The following is a 20,151-nucleotide window of genomic DNA, read 5'->3' as shown; positions in this document are numbered from 1 at the left end:
GAAAAATTGATAACTTTATATGTAAAAGCCCCAAGTTTAGTTTGCATAGATATTTTGATTTGCTGCTTTTGTGTAAATAATTACAATTTATTGTACTGATATTTAGGGATATGGAGGTTCATCAAATCTTAATAGTCCTCAACTTGCAGAATTACTGGAAACCACGTGTGCTATATTGGTGCCAGATATGTCATTTATAGATCACTCTTTCATAGGGCAACAAACCACTTCATATGCCCAAATCATTTCCTTTCTGGAGAAGATACATTGTGTCAGCATGGTTACCATGTGTGGTAATTGATAATGTCTGTGCCACATGGCTTACTTCTAACCTTGTCCAACACAGCTATTCTACCACCTCTGATTACCATATGTTACAGCACTCTAGGTTAATGGAATCATTTCCATCTTCCCTTCTAGTCACAAATGTCATCATGGCTCAATTCCATCAGCGCCACACTCAACGAAGAATAAAGTGTTCAGTATTTGAGCATAGAAGACACCTTTGTGAAGTTTTTATATTTAGTTGCCTGCTTAATTTTCATTTAGAAAAGCAGTTGGATTTTTTGATGAATACTCCAGAGTGGGGAATGGGCATCTGCTGATTAAAATAGAACATGATCAATATCACTCTCAATTCTTGCATGTATTTATTCTAAATAAATTTATCATTATTAGATGATAATGATAAAGATAGGTATTACCACCATAAAGCACTTTTTGGTTTTGTAAGGTGAAAAATAGTAGCAAAATATTGAAATAGATTTTTTAAAATAGAGTCAATACATTTTAGAACTAATTATAGAAGGAATATACAACATGTTAGCTATTCATAGTACCTCCATCAGAAATTACCATCAACCCATGCCCTCTTCCTCAGAAGCATGTCTTCTCCATGTCCTGTTCTTCAGAAGCATGTCTTAATATGTTAAAAAATAATTTTGGTTCCTCTAAGAACTATGCTGGTTAAAAACAAAGGTTGTTGCCATTAATAGTTAAAACATTAAAAAAAGTTAGAACATGTTTTTGGGACATCTTTGCTTTTTAAAACGGATGAAAATAATGCGTGTGGGCCTGGTATTATCTGATGCAAATTTTAATTTTGACAGCATTGGACTGTTGCAATATAACCATATTAGCCCCCAATAGAAAAGGAATAAAAATTAATATAGCAGTAGTATTTTTGGCAGCAAGTGGAGATGATTTTAAAGTTACATTATTGATCTAGGATATAGAAGATGCAGCCAGGGTATATCAAGGAGAAAGGAGGAAGAAGTTCTTATCTGAAAACATTTTTATGTGCTGTTTTTTCAGTTATAAGGTACTCTGTTGCTCCCTACTAGTCAGTTTGACAACACATTTGAATTAATATCTTAAAGAGTACTTACATATTAGTTTTTCTTCCATTCAATTTTTAAAATGAGTGAAAAGTTACACATTTTTATATTTGCAATTTAACATCATTAGGTCTAGTCTTAAACATTTGTCTAGGCACTAAGATCTGATATATATGTGTATATATATATATATATATATATACATATACACACACATACACATATAAATACTTTGTTATTTGTATGTGTAATATTTGTTATTACACTTTTTCAAATATGCCAATATTTTATGTAAACAATGTATATTTTATCATTTGAGATACAGTATCAGCTTCAAATCAATAATTTTTTACAATCAGCAATAACAAAATTGAGGCTTTTTTTGGAAATAGTTTTTTATTTTTCACCTATAAAGACATAAAATAGGCATACTTTTGAATAGATAGAATATTCTAGACTTGTATAACCAAGCAGATACTAACTGGAGATAAATTGAGGAGTTAACATATTTTCTTACTTACAAACACCAATTATTCACCATATATCAAATATTAACTTAAAAAAATTAATAGGCTTTATTTTTAAAGCAATTTTAGATTTACCATAAAAAGAGTGGAAAGGATGAGAGTTCCATATATGCCCTCTCCCGCTCCCCACCAGTTTTCTCAATTGTTAACATATTAGCGAGGTACATTTGTTGCAATTGATGAGCCAGTATTGATACATTATTAACTAAAATAGTTTACATTAGAGTTCACTCTTTGTGTTGTACATCCTATGGATTTTGACAAATGTCTAATATGTGTCTACCCTTATAGTATCATACAAAATACTTTTTGCTGTCCTAAAAATCCCTTGTATTCCACCTATTTATTCATCCTTTCTTCTCTCCCCTTGGACTCCTGGCAACCTATTTGTAACTTTTAATTCTAGGAAATAATTTACTGCTAATTTCAAGTAAATTCAGTATTCCAGTAGCACCTTTGAAGACCTAAACTTGCTTTAATGTCAGTTTGATCCATTTACAGTTCTTTCATATATATAATCCATTTTATAGTTCTTTAAAGTATTATTTGTTATTGTATCAACCGAGACCCAGTTAAGAAAACAGAGGGGATAGAATACAGGCAATTGGTTGCATAAGTGATAGAAGAGCTAAAAAAGCCAAAAGGGAAGGTGAGTCAGTGTCTTAGTTCATTTGGGTTGTTATAAGAAAAATACCATAGACTGGTTGGCTTATAAATAACAGAAATTTATTTCTCACAGTTCTGGAGGCTCGGAGGTAGATTTGAGCTCTGGCTAATTCAGTGTCTGGTTGACAGACAGCCATCTTTTTACTATGTCCTCACATAGCAGAAGTGGAAAAGGTCTCTTTTGGATCTATTATTATTATTATTATTATTATTATTGTTATTATTATTATTATTATTATTATTATTATTGGGGAATGTTGAGAAACAATGTGTTTCTCCAGGGCCCATCAGCTCCAAGTATTTGTCCTTCAATTTAGTTGGGGAGGGCTCAGCTCAGCTCCAAGTCCAGTTGACATTTTCAATCTTTAGTTGCAGGGGGTGCATGCGGCCCACCATCCCATGTGGGAATTGAACCCCCAACCTTGTTGAGAGCTCACGCTCTAACCAACTGAGCCATCCAGCCACCCCTGGACCTTTTTTTTTTTTTTAAAGGCACTATATCCCATTCATGAGGGTTCCGCCCTCATGACTTAATCACCTCCCAAGGGCCCCAACTTCTAATACCATCACCTTGGGGGTTAGGATTTCGACATATGAATCTTTGGAGAACACAAATATTCAGTCCATAGCAGGCAAGAGTAGGAAGCTAGAAGCCACTACCATCTCTAGGCTGATGGACAAATGGAAGAAGAGGATGTTTCTAGAGCTCAGGGGCTGGTGTCATAGGCAAAAGCAGAATCCCGGTGGATGTGATGGGGGAGCAAAGCTACAAAGGAAACGCAGCAGGCATTAGGACTGGTAGGATAGGGAAGAAATATGCTGTCTTTTCTCCTTTCCTCCCAGTCTCCAGTTTCTTGCCAATGCCTCCCACTGGGCAAATCTCAGCCGAAAGTCAGCTGTCAAGGAACAGTAGTGAATACAGCCTGAAAGGGTCGGCTCTCCCCAAATATAGAGCAGAACAAGGGAGGAAAAGGAATGGATGTGAAAGCAAAAAGGACAAGGAGTAACACAATAATCAGTTATTTCTAACATTGAAAATCAACTTTATTGAGGTATAATTTACATATGATACACTTATTTAAAATGTACTTTGATAATTTTTGACAAGTGAATACACCTATATAACCACCCAGTCAAGATGTAGAATATTTTAATCACCCCACAAAGATCCCTCTTACTCCTTTGCCCTGAATCCCCCAACCCACCTCATGCCAGGCAACATTAATCTGCTTTCTGTCACTATAGGTTAGCTTTGCCTGTCCCAGAATTTCACATAAATGGAATCACAGAGTATACACTTTTTTGTGTCTGGATTTTTTCCCCTCAGTATGTTTCTGAGATTCATCCATGTTGTTGTGTTTATCAGTAGTTCATTTCTTTTTATTGTTGAGTAGTATTCCATTGTATGAATACACCACAATTTTTTTATCCACTCACGTATTGATGACATCTGGGTTATTTCCAAGTTTATGAATAAAACTACTGCAAACATTATGTACAAAGATTTTTGTGGTGTGTGTTTATGTGTTTGGTGGACATATTTTCATTTCTTGTAGGTAAATATTTGGGAGAGGAATTGCTGGGTCATGTGATAAGAAACTGCCAAACTCAGCAATTCTTTATAACCTTATAAATATCATTACCATAAATGTCCGTGAAAAGACATTGTGCATTTCCCCCAAAGAGCTAAGGATTAGAGGGAGAACAATTCTTATGAGAAAAAAATTCTTTACAATCTCAAAAATATTTAAATACCCTCGATAACATATACTTTTCATAGCTTAATATTTTTTAATAACTAGTAAGAAAGGGGATTGAGGAAGTGTAAGAAGAGAGGAACTGAAAAAGAAGGTAAAGCAATGCAAAATAATGACTGAAAAGATTTCTTGACAATGGCAAAGTCATCCTACACAGCTGCTCTGAGATCCCAGCACTGCTGTCAGCAACCTTCTGGCAAAGCTACTCTGTCAAATGGATGCACTAGAATCCATACTGATCTTTTGTGAAGGAATATCTTCATTAATATAAGCAAACATGTCTCTCATTTATAGTAATATAGAGGTGTGGGCTTTTTCTTTTACTCTTAGTAGTAATGTTTCCCCAACACATAACAGTTCCCTTTGATGTGTGGGTTGAGTCATAAATTAATGTCACAAATAAATGTCACCTAGAGGAGGAAGGCAACTACATTAACAAAGTAGGAAGGTGTAACTTGATATGAATTGTTACAGTTGACAGCTATGTACTCTTGAACTAAATGTTATCTTTTCTAATTCTGAGATGTTAAATAGTTGTTAGAATGTTAAATTGGACATTTAGGTGTACAGTCTTAAAAGTTTTGTCAGTCTTTTCTAGATATTCTGAAATGGAAATGAACAGGTGGATTGAAAACAAAGACAAATGAGCAGTTTAAAGACTTTCTTGGCAGGAGGTTAAAGACTTTCTTGGCATCTCAGAGAAGTTGCTCTATACTGGTGATATTTTAAACAAAACACAAATACATTTAGCTTGTATAGAAACAGACTTATTTACAGAGTCTTTCCATTTACCTTTGAGACAAAAATAAATAGTTATAGGGGACTCATGCATTACTCACTCTACATTTTCTATCATGTATTATTTAATCTCAAGCTGGGAGAGAGAATGGACCTCTATTTTACATGATGCCACAATGTACATTAGTGAGCTCAACCCACTTAATCTTAAAATAACAGTATCAGGTCAGGGATTTAGAACACAGTATTATATGAAAACAGTTGGCAGGGAGACTTCTTCTGCCATTAATAACTGACTAGAAATGGCATTTCAGACCCTAAATCCAACTGAAACCCAGAAACAGTAAATGGAGAGGATGGGTTGATAATTTGTGAGTTTTTCAAAACAGAAAAAGAATCACTGTTTTTGCTGAATTATATGTTGCCATGGACATGGAAGTATGCTGTAAGGATGCTATCATCTATACAGCTGTATAACAACACAGCTTCTGCCTCTCCTAACCCCCCAGTAGGGCTCGAAAATAATAGGCTTGTGTGTAGTTTGGTAAGAAAATTAGAATAATTTAAAGTCGTTTCAGTTTAAGAAAGAAAGAAAAGAAGCTGGGGGTTGGGGAAGAAGAGCTAACAAAATGTATACATATTATGTAATAAAGTATATGTATTATGCAGAGACTAAAGAGAGGTGTCTTGGTGTGCTGGAAAACTAATGGCTTTGTAGTGAAAAGACCTGGATTTTGTTCCTGTTGCATCACGTGTGTGACCTTGAGCAAAGTCACAATGTCTTTAACGTTCAGTTTCCTCATCTGTAAATTGGAATCATAATGGTAATGTCTTTAACCTTGAGTCACTATTGTAAGGATTAAAGGGGTGAAAAACAACTTGTAAACTAGAAAACCCTAGAAAACTAAGGCTTTACAGACATTGCACTGTTGAATCTTCACAGGCAAAGAAAAGGAGAAAAGGCTTTGGAAGCTGACAACCTGGGTTCTGATTCCAATGTCATGGCTAGTAGCTTTGACACCTCCAAGCAAGTAAAGTACTTAAAATCCTGTTTCCTCTGTGAGAAATGAGTATAACACCACTTTCTTCGCAGAATCAAATGAGAGAAAGTATGCAAAGAAACCTACCACTTGGTAGGTGTTTGATGCCCTCCCCTGCCCCAAACTATTATACTTATTAAAGGAGTGTCATCAACAACAAAAGGTGTGTGTTCACACCGTGGTGTCTTTCAACCGATAAAGACTCTAGGGCAAGGCAGGAAAGGTGAATCCAATCAAAGTGGGAACCAACAGCTAGACTTGGAGATGTCTTAGTTCAGTTTATCCACTTGAGGCTATGGTAGCTATACAATAAAGACATTCAGAGTTGGAGAGCAGGGGAGTCTAGCGTCCGTTCGACGACGCGGACTCGACGGGAGGGACCCTGAAATTCTTAATTAGAGCTGGTTGTCATGGCGACAGTCTCTAGGCAGCGTGGGCTGAGCTCTCCGTAGGGCTAGGAGGTGGGCCTCCGCTGGACCCTGAGCGCGCGCCCGCCACCAACTTTCCCTCCAGACCCGAGCGGGGCGGCGCGCTCCGCCCCCGGCCCCGGGCCGCGCACGTCCGCACGCGGCGGCGCGCACGCCTGCGGGAGCCCTCTCCAGGCTGCCTAGTGCTGATCGCTCGAGCCGGTGCGGCCGTTAACCGCCCTTGCGGGAGCCCGAGGCTCGAAAGCAGCCCCCTCCGCTTCCTGGGCTTCCCGCTCCCGCCCCAACTTCCCGGTCGGCCCCGGGGCATGAGCAGCGATGGCCGGCTGCATCCCTGAGGAGAAAACTTACCGGCGCTTCCTGGAGCTATTCTTGGGCGAGTTTCGGGGACCCTGCGGCGGCGGCGAGCCGGAGCCGGAGCCGGAGCCGGAACCCGAACCCGAACCCGAATCGGAGCCCGAGCCGGAGCCCGAACTGGTAGCCGCCGAGGCGGCCGAGGCTTCGATCGAGGAGCCTGGGGAGGAGGCGGTCACGGTGGCCGCCACGGAGGAGGGGGAGCAAGAGCGAGACCCCGACCCCGAGGAGGCGGCGGTGGCGGCAGCCGAGGGCGAGCAGGAGGAAGAGGAGGCGGCGGCGGCAGCCCCGGGGCAGTCGGCCGTGTTGCCGCCGCCGCAGCCCCAGCTGCCGCCGCTCCCCCCGCTCCTGCGGCCGCTGTCGGAGCGCATCACCCGCGAGGAGGTGGAGGGCGAGAGCCTGGACCTGTGCCTGCAGCAGCTCTACAAATAGTTAAGTGGCGGGGCTCGGGTGGGGGTGGGCCCGCTGTCCCTGCCGCGTCGGCCCTTCAAGCTGCTCCCTGTGCCGCTCTTCGCCCCCACCGCCCGCCCCACACACACCCGCGCCTGGCGCCGCGGGAAGCGCCCCCGCTGCCCGGACTGGGGCGGCAGGCTGCGTGCGAGCGGCCCACGCCCGCCTAGGTCCCGGTGCTCCTGCTGGTCCCGGAGCCGCTCCTCCGGCCCCGCAGCCCTCCTGCCGGGCCCCGGCTCTTTCTTCCAGCTTCACCTCGGCCGCCCACTTCTTGCTCCACTTCGCACACACCCTTTCTCCTTCGTGCCTCCGAAGGTCCTTTCTTCCAGTCTTGAGAGTTCCCTCTTCTTCCCAGCTCCCTGCCGCTAGGAGGTTCTTCTCCCGCCCGGCTCTGTCTTTTTCTCGGAGCGCCTTGTTTGGCGGCTGGAGACGAGACGACTCCGTTCTAGGCTGCGCTGCGAGATGCTTCCTGCGTAACCGCGACAACGATTGTAATACCCGCCGGGTAGCCGCAGGCAGGAGGAGAGACGGGAGTAGGTTTTTCCGCCAGGCGCTCAGGGTGGAAAGTGAAGAGCTCTGTAGAGGGCTTCATCCATGGGCGCCTAGCATCCTAGTTGAAAGATATTTGATAACTCCTAATTGAGGGAAGCTGGGAGAACTTGGGACGGAAGAGTAAGCAAAATTTTACACGCGAGCCCTCGGGTGAAGGACACCTGAAAAAGCCCTAAGTCGTTAAACTGGAAAAGTCAGGCTGGTTTGATAAAATTGCAATTAGATGCAGTATTTTCAGTCCATTAAGTAGATGGAGTAGGGGAGAGAAAGCAGATGGCTTAGCTACACAGATGAAAAGTCGAAAATAGAAAGGTCAAGGCTTTGCCTTTCATCCCAGTTCTGGTTTTTTATGGGCTTGAAATAGAAACGGTTTACAATTGCGTCTCTTTCTAAACGGAATTGCTCTGAAATAATGACAAAGGAGAATACTAACAAGTTTCTGGAAACATTGGTAAACCTGGGAATGAATCTTTTGCCATTCTGCTGATAGTTGTAATGAAAGGTGTTACTCTGGACCTACAAAAGTTTACTACTGCACAATTCACTGCAATTAAATTCAGACTCACTTCTCGGATTTTCTCAGAAGCCTAAATTAAGAGAAGGGCGTGGAAAGGAAATGTTTTGTCTTTATCCAACGTGACCGGGGATCAGATCATTTTCCTGTGAAAGCAGAAGCTTATCAATAGGCAAAAAGCATTTAACATCTGCTGTAGGAGCAGGCTGTACTGATGTTCCACACTTTATAGGCTATTTAAAATTTAATTTGGAAATACTGTTCGATTACCAAAGTAATAATGCTTTTTGGGAAATTTTTTTAAAAAATGGCATGTAATACTACCACCCAGAGACAAGAGTATTAACATTTTAGTCTTCCTAGTGTTTGTAAACTATCATAGAAATGGGCGTATGCAATGTCATTTTTTAACACTATATAAAGACGTTTAAAACTTCCTACTAAAAAGAAAATGGAAATGTTTACCAAAGTGGGAGAATTTATCTCAGCATCAGACTAATTCTATTTTGACAGTTCTTACCTTTACAAACGCAGTTGCAGAATTAAAGAAACACACGTTTAAACAGAGAAGGTCCATTGAAAGGAGACTCATTAGTTTAGAACAGCCATAAACATTTGCCAGTAAAGGTTATTTTTTTAAAAAATGAAACCTATATAAAGATGATGGCAAGTAGACATATGTTTTCCATATGGAAGGAAAGCAAGATTAATTTTGATATACATAAAACTTGAAAAGGTATTCAAATAGTAAAACGGCTATCTAATTGAGAATAGAAGTTTGGATTTGAAGTAAAACTAGCAAAATTAAAGTTGGAAAATATTTTGCTTTAAATCAGAGATTTCATCATTTATACTGTGTTTTGTGCAGGGGCTATTAACCTATTTTTATTCAGATATAAAATGGCTGGCTTGTTCATGTAAAGTAACTTCAAAATTCTTAAACAGATACCCCCCCAAAAAAACCCCTAACAGTTAAAAAAATATACTTTTAAAGCTTTTAGTTTTCATTTTGTTATTTATAAAAGGAAATCATATCACTTAGTTACAAGAATCAATATTGGAAGACACTGTTGGGATAGATCCTTTTCTGACCAAGCACTTTATTTTATAGATGAGAAAACTATGGATTCAGATTCAGAAATGATAGGTTATGTGTAAAAGATTTCAACATTTCTCAATATAATTATAATACTCATTTAAAACTACATCTTTTTTCTTATTAAAAAGTAATAAATGTTCACTATAAGAAGTGGAGAAAATTCACATTAGCAAAGAGAAGAAAATAAATACCAACCATTCAGTGTTAACTGTACTTTTTAGGTTTTTTTCTTACTTCTCAGGCTGCCACTTATTCTCTGAGTCTTTGTTTTGTAACTAGCTATCTTGAGACCAACTTCTTAAAAAAGATTTATTCATGTTTATACACATAGATGTAGTTTTTTTTCCATTTTGGCTACTACATAGCATTCCATTGCGTGATTGTACTATGATTTGTCTAATCTATTGATAGACATTTGGGTTGTGTAATTTTTACATATTGTATATTGTATTATTTAATACTAGCTGCTCTAATACATGAATCCTGAAATCTCAAAAGATTAACATAATGTTAGTTTATTTCTTGCTCACAGAGTACTTTAATGAAAAAGAAAGGTTTGTTTTCTTATGGAGTGATTAAGGGACCCAGGCTAATAATAAAGGGTGTGCATCTTTAACTTGTGGTTTCCAAGGTTGCTCTAGGCATCCAGCAAACATAAGAAGAGTAGAGAACGGTGTTGGAGGATTTTAGGGGCCAGTCCTTAGAAGTGGCATTTATAATTCTGTTCACTTTCCATTGACTAGAATTCAAATCATATGGCACCCACCTAGGGCCCACATTTCTCAGCAAACAGGACTGGGAAATGTAGTCGCTGGCTTGGCAGTTAATTTAAGAAACAACTCTATACTTTGAAAAAAGAACACCAAACTTTGGTTGATAGCTGGCAGCCTTTGCCCTACAAATAATTCTACAGTTTGGACATGATTCCTTGTGCATGTGTTCATAGATTTCTTGGGTATATACCTAAGTGGAATTGTCAGATTGAACTTGTGAACTATGTACACATTTACTTTGTTAGATATTGCCAAATTACTTTGTCCAACAGTACTGTATGAGAGATCTGGTTTCTCCATATCCTCACTAACACTACAATTGCCATACTACTCACCTTGTATTTTTATACTGCTGTATAAAATACAGTGGCATTAATGCTACTGAACTACTGTGTTTCCCTGAAAATAAGACCTAACTGGAAAATAAGCCGTAGCATGATTTTTCAGGATGACATCCCCTGAACATAAGCGCTAATGCGTCTTTTGGAGCAAAAATTAATATAAGACCCGGTCTTATTTTCGGGGAAACACGGTATGTTGGAAATATGAGAATATGTATAGCTGACTATGATTTTGATTTTGGGCATTTTGGAAGAGGTCGCTTGTCCAGAAGTCTAGACCAGCACTGTTCAATAGGAATATAATTGAGCCACATATATAATTTAAAAATTTTTATTAACCAAATTTTAAAAATTGAAGAGATAGATGAGTTTAGTTTTAATAATTTATCTTCTTTAACCCAATATATCCAAATATATTATCATTTAAAAATGTAATCAATGTTAAAATATCATTGAGATATTTTACATTTTTTTATACCAAGTTTTCAAAATCCTGTGTATATTTTACACTTACAGCACATATCAATTTATTTAGTAGCTATGGTGGGGCTAGGGACCACCATATTGAATGGCACAGATTTAGACTTAATAACAAAAGCTTTTATTCTGTAACACATATATTTAATTTCAAAGTTATATTTAAATGGGTTCTCACTCCAATTACCAAATACATCTTAATTTAGCCTTTGGAGGAATAGCAAGCTGAATTTATTTTCCCCAGATTTCTTTCTGTGACTAGAGAATAATCTGATTTAGATTATTGAATGTTAATTTCTCCTCACATAGTTTATGGGGTAGTAGTTTTTTCTATTGCTGTGTAACATGACACCATAAACTTAGTAACTTAAAATAACACTCACTTATTATCTTACAGTTTTGTAGGTCAGAAGTCCAGGAATGTTCAGCTGGCTTCTCTGCTTAAGGTCTCAAGTCAAGGCCAAAGTCAAGGTATAGGTCAGGCTGGGCTCTTCTCTGGAGGCTCAGGAAGATTCTACTTCCCAGCCCATTCAGGTTTTTAACAGAATCTAGAACCTTGTTCTAGGTTTGAGGTCCTCATTTCCTTGCTGGCTGTCAGACAGGGGTTGGTTATCACTCCTATAAGCCACCCACATTCCTTCTCACATGGACCTCTCCATCTTCAAATCAGCAATGACACATCAGTCCTTATGCTTTAAATCTCTCTGGCTTCTCTTACTGCTAACCAGAGAAAGCTCTCTGCTTTTAAGGGCTCATGTGATTAAGTCAGGTCTGCCAAGATAATTTCCCTATTTTATGATCAACTTGCCGTATAACATAACACAACACGGAAATATCTCATTGGTATTCACAGATTTTGGTGATTAAAGTGTGACATCTTTGGGGGACCATGTTAGTAATTCTTCATATCACAGTAGAGAAATAAGATGGAGGAGCATTTAAATTATTTTGTTTAGAGGTCTTTTAATTTTACATCTACATGAAAAAAAAAATACTCGCCCAATCCTTTTTGTCTTCACTCCTACCAACCTGGTCCAAGGTTCTGTCAGCTCTTAGTTGGCTTGTGGAAGTGCTCTTAACTGCTGTTTCTGGTTCCACATTTCCCTCCCTTCCGTCAGTTTTTCATGTAATAATCATTTGGTCTCTCTTTGATCAGCTGCTGCTCTTGTTTAGTTTCTATGCTTCAATCACAGTGGTCTTGATTTAGTTCCCAGAACCTGCCATGCTCTGCCCTGTCTCAGGTCCTCTGTACTTTTGTTTGCTTTGCCCAAGCAACTTTCCCCCTTCTTTCCACTGTCTAACTCAACCAGTAGGTCTTACCATAAATATCTCGTCCTCATAGAGGTGTTTCCTTACCTATGGTCTAAATTAAATCTTGGTTTTCATAGCATCCTTTATATCCACTTATCACAATTTATATACTTTCATGTGTTTTTTAATGTCTTTCTTAGACTGAAGGCAACAGGTAAAGAATGTTTTGTTCATCTTTGTGTATGCAGCACCTAGTACAGGTCCTGGCACATAGTGGGCACTCATTAACTATTTGTTGAACAAATCAATGAATCTTCAACTTTTTATCTGCTCAGTCTACTAGGTTGTTTTCATTCCAGATTTTTGTAGGCCTATTCTTAGTCCCTTCTTTCTCTTAGTTATTACTTTCTTCCACTGCTCTCCTCTGAATGGTAGAGAAGCTTGCTTCCTATTTTATGTTGTTATTGGTGTGTGTGTGTGTGTGTGTGTGTGTGTGTGTGTTTAACATTTTCAGTTATGTAGCTGCGGAAATATGTTTGCAGTTCTCATTACTGATTAATACTTCACAACTTTGTAACATTTTCATGGATTTAGGAATATTCTCATGTAAATTCTTTGAGAATATTGTGAACAATGACAAGTTTGAAGAATGATAATACTATATAGAGAGTAATGAGCTAGTTAAAAGGTTGAGAATAATCTTAATTCCTTGTGTGTATTTTCCCTTACGACTTTACCTTCTGGTGTGTAGTTCTGAGAAAGATCAGTCCATTACTTCCTGGCTTAAGTTACCAAAGAAAAAGAATCAAAAGACTAATCTGCTAGTTAGAAGTATCAAAAATAATTTTTTTCCTGGTGACATGATCCCATAATGATTTATAAGATTTCCTACAGAAACATTGCTATTCTTATCTTTTATGGATTTGAAGAATTTGACCTACTTCTATCACAAGGCAAAACTTCTGATCTTTAATCCATATACTGGGGGTGCCAAAAAAAATGTATACAAATGGACACTTTGGTCAGTGTTGCTCAAGCAGTTCGCCATAATCAGAAGTGTCTGGACGCTGATGGTAACCACTTTGAGCACCTCTTGTAATTGCAGAAGTCAAACGTGACTTGCATTCATCTTTTGTTATTGGTATATATTGAGTATAATACAGTTTTCCTTTCTTAAAATGTGTATACATTTTCTGGGCACCCCCTATATAGTAATTTCTTACGTTTTTCTGCTTTGTGAATCTAAATACAAAAACTGAAACAAAAACTGCTTTTTAATAAGGCTGGTTTTTGAGAAGTGCTACAGCTATTTTACTACAATACTCACCTTTGCATTAAAAAAAAAAAAAAAAACAAGCACCACCAACAACAAAAGTAATGAGTGCCCTTAAGGTGATATATATAGTACTTATTAAATTGTGTTTGAGGTTTGTGATATATAAAATTATTTCTTAGGGTAAAACTGTAGAGGGCGAAAATCATGTTGTGAACATATTTTTTTATTGAACCTAACAAGTTATTACATAAATATGGGCAGTGACAGTGATTAAATCAGGCTGTTACTGATTTTGCAATAGGAATGACCTCTGAAGTTTTAGGATTTGATTTCTGGAAACCCTGAATATTTATAGTTCATATAGTCTTGGTTTATGGCAGCTTATAAATGCAGTCTCATCTATTACGTGAAAGACATATGTCTTATTAGTCATAATCTACTTATATACAATCAGAGGAAAAAATATTTTCAATTTTTCAAGGTCATATGGAAAGTTAACTGTGCATCTAGAAGTAACTTCAGCCTTTAAAACAGATAAATACAAATTTGCATTCAAATGCTCTTTGCCAGCATATTCTCTACTCTTGGATTGAGAAATATAAATATCTTGCTGTAAGACTTAGTTAACAATTTAAACCTCCATGGGGCACCATTGTCTGCACCTGAAATAATAATTCTAGAGCTAGTAGTAGTAGTAGTTTCTGTAGTTGCTACTGCATTTATTGAGAGCTTGTTCAGGCACTGTATTATATTTGTTACCTCATTTAATCCTTGCAAAAAGTATTTGAGGTTAATTAAGTTCTATTATTAGCCCATTTTGCAGATGTAAAAGTCAAAGCACGGAAAGTTTAAAGAACTTTCTCAAGTTTCCACTATCAGTGGAATGATTTCAGGCAGAATGATTTTTGAGAGGTTATAGCTATAAAGTTCATTTTATGATTTTCATGCTACATTACAAACATTTCTATAAGGAAAAATCTCAGTGAAAATGCAATTCAATTGTTTGAATTTTGACTACTGCTGTTACTTAGCTCAGGTTCTTATCACTGCTTGCTGTGATTAGTTTAGTAAACTCACAGAAAATTTGCCATTAGTCTCTTTTTTCTCTAGTCTAGTCTCACTGTATTTTCCAATATAATTGAATTCACAGCAATTCTCTAAAGATGTCATGTTATTTCTTGTCTCTTTGCTTTTGTAGATGCTGTTTCTTCTTCGTGGAATACCCACTTTCCTGGCTAACCATAACCTCCCTTTTGAGGGAGAGGGGGTGGTTGAATTTTTATTTCATCTTCCACCCAAAAAGTCCATCTAGCTCTGGTATTATCTATAAATAAAGAGCAGTGTAAGGTTTTGCACCAAATATTTTTGTAAATCTCGTTTCTAATGAAAGAAAAGATCAACAATTACACAATTAAAAAACAATTTGAAATCTAGAAATTCTTTAAAAAGTAGCCTAAAAATGGTTCACAACTTGTTGTATAGTTCATAACAATGCCAAACAAACAAACATATCACTATTTTGCCTTGAGATATTTTTTCCATTTTGTACTTGACTAATCCTGCAATCTATTTAGATTTTTGAATTCAATAATTATTGAAGTAGCCAATGGCACCTATTTTCTATACAGTTTTAACACTACTCAACATAGTGTCCCTTTTGGAAAGAAATCCTTTTAAATTTTTTTTTTAAATTAAGTAAACAGGGAAGAGAAATATTTTTGCTCAGTTAGTTTGCAGTCTATATTAATGTCATATATTCAGTATGGGATTTTTTAGAAGCCAGTAAAATACATTCTGGTCATTAGTAAGCGGTGGATTATATATTAACATAAAGCAATGATCAGTTGTATTCTAGAAGTCTAATGGATTACAGTTCCCACCATTGGGTTCATATGCTGTAACAGTTTTGTAATCATTATCGTTGTAAAATCATTATTCCTTTGCATAATGCATTAAAAAAATGGCTGAAAGTAAAGCTTGTCCTTTAGAGTCAGAATTCTATTTTATATGTTAAAATATCCAGTTTATGTTCAACATATAATACTAAAGGAAAACTATCCTTGATTATCAAGGAAAGGAAGAGGAAATAGGACAAGTGATATCATCTAGTGTAAAGCTGTAAAAATAAACTGTAGATGAAAATATATTGAAGATCAAATATAAAAGCACTCTCTCGGAATGAGGCCTTACAAATACTCAAACCAACTAATTAAACATCACAATGGAAAAGTCCATTAAATATTACATTAAATAATTAGTATATTTTTATATTCTTTCATAGGTCAAAATTACCAAATCATCAAACTAAATTTCTTCTCATTTCTCTAAGGACTATAAATGGAGATTTTAATTAAGAATTTCCTTGGTTTTAAAAAAAGCTGTTTATTTTACTATAACTTAGTTCTAAGCAGTTTTCTAAATAAAGATAGCCTTATGTATGGTTTGGTAATTTTGTGGTTAATATATATCATGAAAAAAATTATAGGTATTCAGTTCCTGAGGCATATATGATCAGCTGTGTTCAAGCTTGATATTAAATCATTTGGTATTTTGTAATACATACAGTTAACAGTAAATCCTAAAAACCAATTTGATTAAAGACAATATCCTATTTTTAAACTGACATTAATGGAGTTTATTTTCTTAGTCACTTGTTTTTCACCTCATTGCAGAAACTATTTCAAATGGCAAATTAATTTTACTATAATAGGAGTAATATTTATTTAGTCATCAAAAAATCATTAAGTACCTACTATATGCCATGCACTGTGCTAGATGCTGCTTATGCAGAAATAAAATACTTGTTTCCTTCCTCAAGAAATGTGGAGTTGAGAGGAAAAGTCGGAGAAATTAACCAGCAAATACAGTACAATGTAAATATAATAAAAGTTATTAGCTCTGTTATGGATGAGGTGATATACTAAGAACATATCATATGTTATCTTCTGTTCTTTTGTTGTTATTTTCTGTTTTTATCAAGAAATTAATGTTTAGCAACATAAGGTAAATCATCCAAGGTCACACAGTATCTGGTAGTAGAACCAGTATTTGAACTCAGATGTATCTGACTCTAAAGCTTGTAATCTTGATGCCTCTCTATGTACTGATAAGAGTTAAGACACAGCGGTGCAGAGGATTTTATGGGACACAGGGGTGGGTGTGCCAGTGTAGTCTGTTAGATTCTGGAAGGGGCTATTAAGTTGAATTTAGAAGACTAAATAGGAATTAGCCAAGAGGAGAAGGGAGCTGAAAAGCATTCCAGCAGAGAGAGTATGATGTGCAAAAGCATGGAAATGAGAGAGCATAGCGGATTTGGGACTTGTCTGTTGTTTCTCTGAATAAAGGAGGGTAAACCTGCAAGAAAGGCTGGAGAAATAACCCTGAAAATCATTCATTCATTCATTCAATATCGGCCCAGTAGACTTTGTGTTCACTGCATCTTTGGGAAGATGAGGGAATTTTAAAAACTGTAAGTCATTGAAATGCCACTAATGTTAAACAAAATGCCACATAACCAGGAAACAGAAGAGCCTTATGCTGTTTCTTTTGCCCTCTAATTTGTCTTAATTGGCTTTTAGAACAATGGTCTCTAAATTGTAAACTCTTTTTTTCTTTTTTTCCTGATCATTTCTCAGTGCTATCTGATGCCAACCAATATGGAGATTTTAGAACAGAAGACTGCCTGAAGTGTTCTCATTTCAACTATGCTTAAATCCTATTTACTTCCTAAAGATTTATGAAAGGATAAGTATATCTATCAGTATCCACAGTGTGACCTTATCTTTCATAGGATAAATGCACTAAAAGTACTAAAACAGATTCTTTCAAGGACATGTCTGGAGAGATAGAAGCACATCAAGCTGCTGGAGGGATATACAGGACAACACAAGACCATGACCCAGATTAAAAATCAACATATAAAATTTAGGAATGATTTTTCTGAGTTTGAAGGCGTGATGTTTATCACTAGACATATTTGTCATTCAGTGAGAGAATTATTAGTTTATTTTCTCTATCTTTACCTTCTAAAGAGACAGTTTTCAACACTCATTTCAAATGCTATCTCCTACTAGAAGAATTTCTATGAGGTCAACGGGAAGTGATTATTCCCTTCCTTGAACTCTCCAGTATTTCATCTTTGTCTTTTTAAAAGGCATTCAATAATTCCTTCCTTTTTATTACATCATTTGTATGCAGGCCTTATCTCTATTAATTTTACGTACCTTCCTTGAAGCAAAATTCACATTTGATCCACAGCACTAAGCTTTGTACATATAAGGCACTGAGCTAATATTTAATGAATTAAACCCCAGCATCCATATCATAAACTGAATGATTAGAACAGTGTTAAAGTGTGGGACATGAATTACCTACTTCAGAATCATCTGGGATACATTATTAAAAATGCAAGTTCCTGTGCTCCTGTCCACACCTACTAAATGAGAATTTCTGTGGGTTCCAGGAATCTTGTTTTGAATAAAAATCTAGGTAATTATGATGAACATTAAAGTTTGAGAATCCACTGCATTAGGGACAATGTAAGAATCCAAATTAAAATAGAATTTACATGAATTTGCTGATGTGCTTAATGTTAAACATAACATTTTGTACATACCAGCGTGCAAAATACAAGAAAAAAAATGAATAGGAGGATATTTTCAATGCAATTTTTCTATGTCAGTGAAACTCATTGTTCAGTGTTTTAGGACTTTCAGTGTTCAAAAGCATATTTAGATGTATTAAATAATTTTGAGTATTGAACGTTTTTTATGAATGCATTTGAAGTAAAGTGCCCTGGATTTATAAGTAAAGATTAAGAAAAGATGCAGTGAACATTCTTATCTGCACATTTTTATATTACTGTATGCATAGATGTCTTTTAGGGCATCATTTCCTATAATATAGCTTGTGGCTAATAGTTTTATTATAAAAAATAGTGTGTTTTAGATCGCATTTAACAATACATGTTTCTCATCTTTAACAACACATTGTATTTTAGATTTACTTGTGTGTAAGTGTTTTATCTGATTTTTTAAAATATGGAATTGCTGCTTGAATGCCAACTATCTTGGCTTATGCATCGTTGAAGTTGATAAGGACTACAATAAGCTGTAGGAAGCAAGTCCAATATAGCTCTCCATGCATGTAATTCTTTTATTTTAATGTGATATACAATAGTTTTATAAGCTTAAGCTGTTCTTGTAACAATAATAGTAAGATAAGAAATGCTTCAATAATGCTTGTAATGTAGAGCACTGGTCCTGGTACTTTGTATGTATTAATTTATTTAATTCTCACAACAATCAAATGAAGTAGGCACTGTTATCAACTACACATTACAGATAAGGAAACTGAGACATTAAGTAAGAAATACATCTAAGTTCACACAACTGGTAAGTGGCTAGGATATGAACCCATACAGTGTAGCTTCAGAGTCAGCACTCTTAACTGCTCTACAATAATGTTAGTTTTTTAAACTAGCAGTTAATTTGACTCTGTCTTAGTAATTATCAGGAGTATTTTCCAGCAATAAGATGGCAAATGATTCCAAGTAAGAATTTTAAACAAATTCAGTCTATATCTAAACATTATCTTTTTTGAATTGTCTTAATGCTATTCCTACGTTTACTGATTATATGTAGTAATATCCAGGTATTTTTACTTAAAATTAGTTGCATATTAAAAGATTGTCTTAGCATGTCATTTTTGGTGTTTATTATTGCAAAAGATGATGATTTGTAGTAAAAAGAAAAAAGTGTCTGTGGAGGAATATTCCCATCTTCAGAACTGATTGACCGAAGTGAAAGTTCAGACTGATGACTTTAAATATTATATATAAAATACGTTTAGTAACATACTTTCTGATAAAGGTTACTGAAGTTTTTCTCTATAAAAAGAGTGCATTTTTGATTGGCGTTTCTGTGTTACACATGAATAAAATATTTCTCCAGGATCTGTGTCATTTCCTCATTTTTGATTCTACAACTTGGTCATTTTAGGTATCATTAATTATGTTGTTTCAATAAATACTGAAGAATACCACCTTCTAAAAGCATCTAACTTATGAATGCTATATATTAGGCTGTGTTTTAATATGTTAACTGTGCTTAAAAATTTGTACTTTCAAAACACTGATTTGTTTAAAAGGTTTCAGTGAATACCACTGGTTTGTTATAATCAGGACAGCTCAGAAGAGGAGACCTAAATTAGAGAGAAACTCAGAATGGAAAATAAAGAAAAGAGATATTTTACCCTTAGAATAAAAGGTTCCAAAAAGTGGAGGTAGACTATAGGATTCTTTTTTTTTTTTTTTTAAAGATTTTGTTGGGGAAGGGGAACAGGACTTTATTGGGGAACAGCGTGTACTTCCAGGACTTTTTTCCAAGTCAAGTTGTTGTCCTTTCAGTCTTAGTTCTGAAGGGAACAGCTCGGCTCCAGGTCTAGTTGCCGTTTTCTAGTTGCAGGGGGCACAGCCCACCATCCCTTGTGGGAGTCGAGGAATTGAACTGGCAACCTTGTGGTTGAGAGCCCATGTTCCAACCAACTGAGCCATCTGGGAGGCCCACTGGGCCCA

General features: G+C 36.6%; 2 protein-coding genes across 2 annotated transcripts in view; one reads left to right on the top strand and one right to left on the bottom strand.

Annotated features, from left to right (window-relative positions):
- The window catches only part of TRIM37 (tripartite motif containing 37), a 238,113-nt gene that overhangs the window by 11,735 nt on the left and 206,227 nt on the right, over nt 1-20,151 (bottom strand). The window lies entirely within an intron of this gene.
- The window catches only part of PPM1E (protein phosphatase, Mg2+/Mn2+ dependent 1E), a 130,131-nt gene continuing 116,642 nt past the window's right edge, over nt 6,663-20,151 (top strand). Inside the window, exon 1 of the mRNA XM_081029030.1 lies at nt 6,663-7,275. Coding sequence (XP_080885156.1) covers nt 6,809-7,275 — 467 coding nt within the window. The 5' untranslated portion in view covers nt 6,663-6,808. The remainder of the gene's footprint in view (nt 7,276-20,151) is intronic.

This window comes from Rhinolophus hipposideros, assembly GCF_964194185.1.
Source record: "Rhinolophus hipposideros genome assembly, chromosome: 20".
NCBI classification, from domain to species: Eukaryota; Metazoa; Chordata; class Mammalia; order Chiroptera; family Rhinolophidae; genus Rhinolophus; species Rhinolophus hipposideros.
The sequence above is the reverse complement of the archived record's forward strand: the minus strand, read 5'-3'. Positions and strand labels throughout refer to the sequence as shown.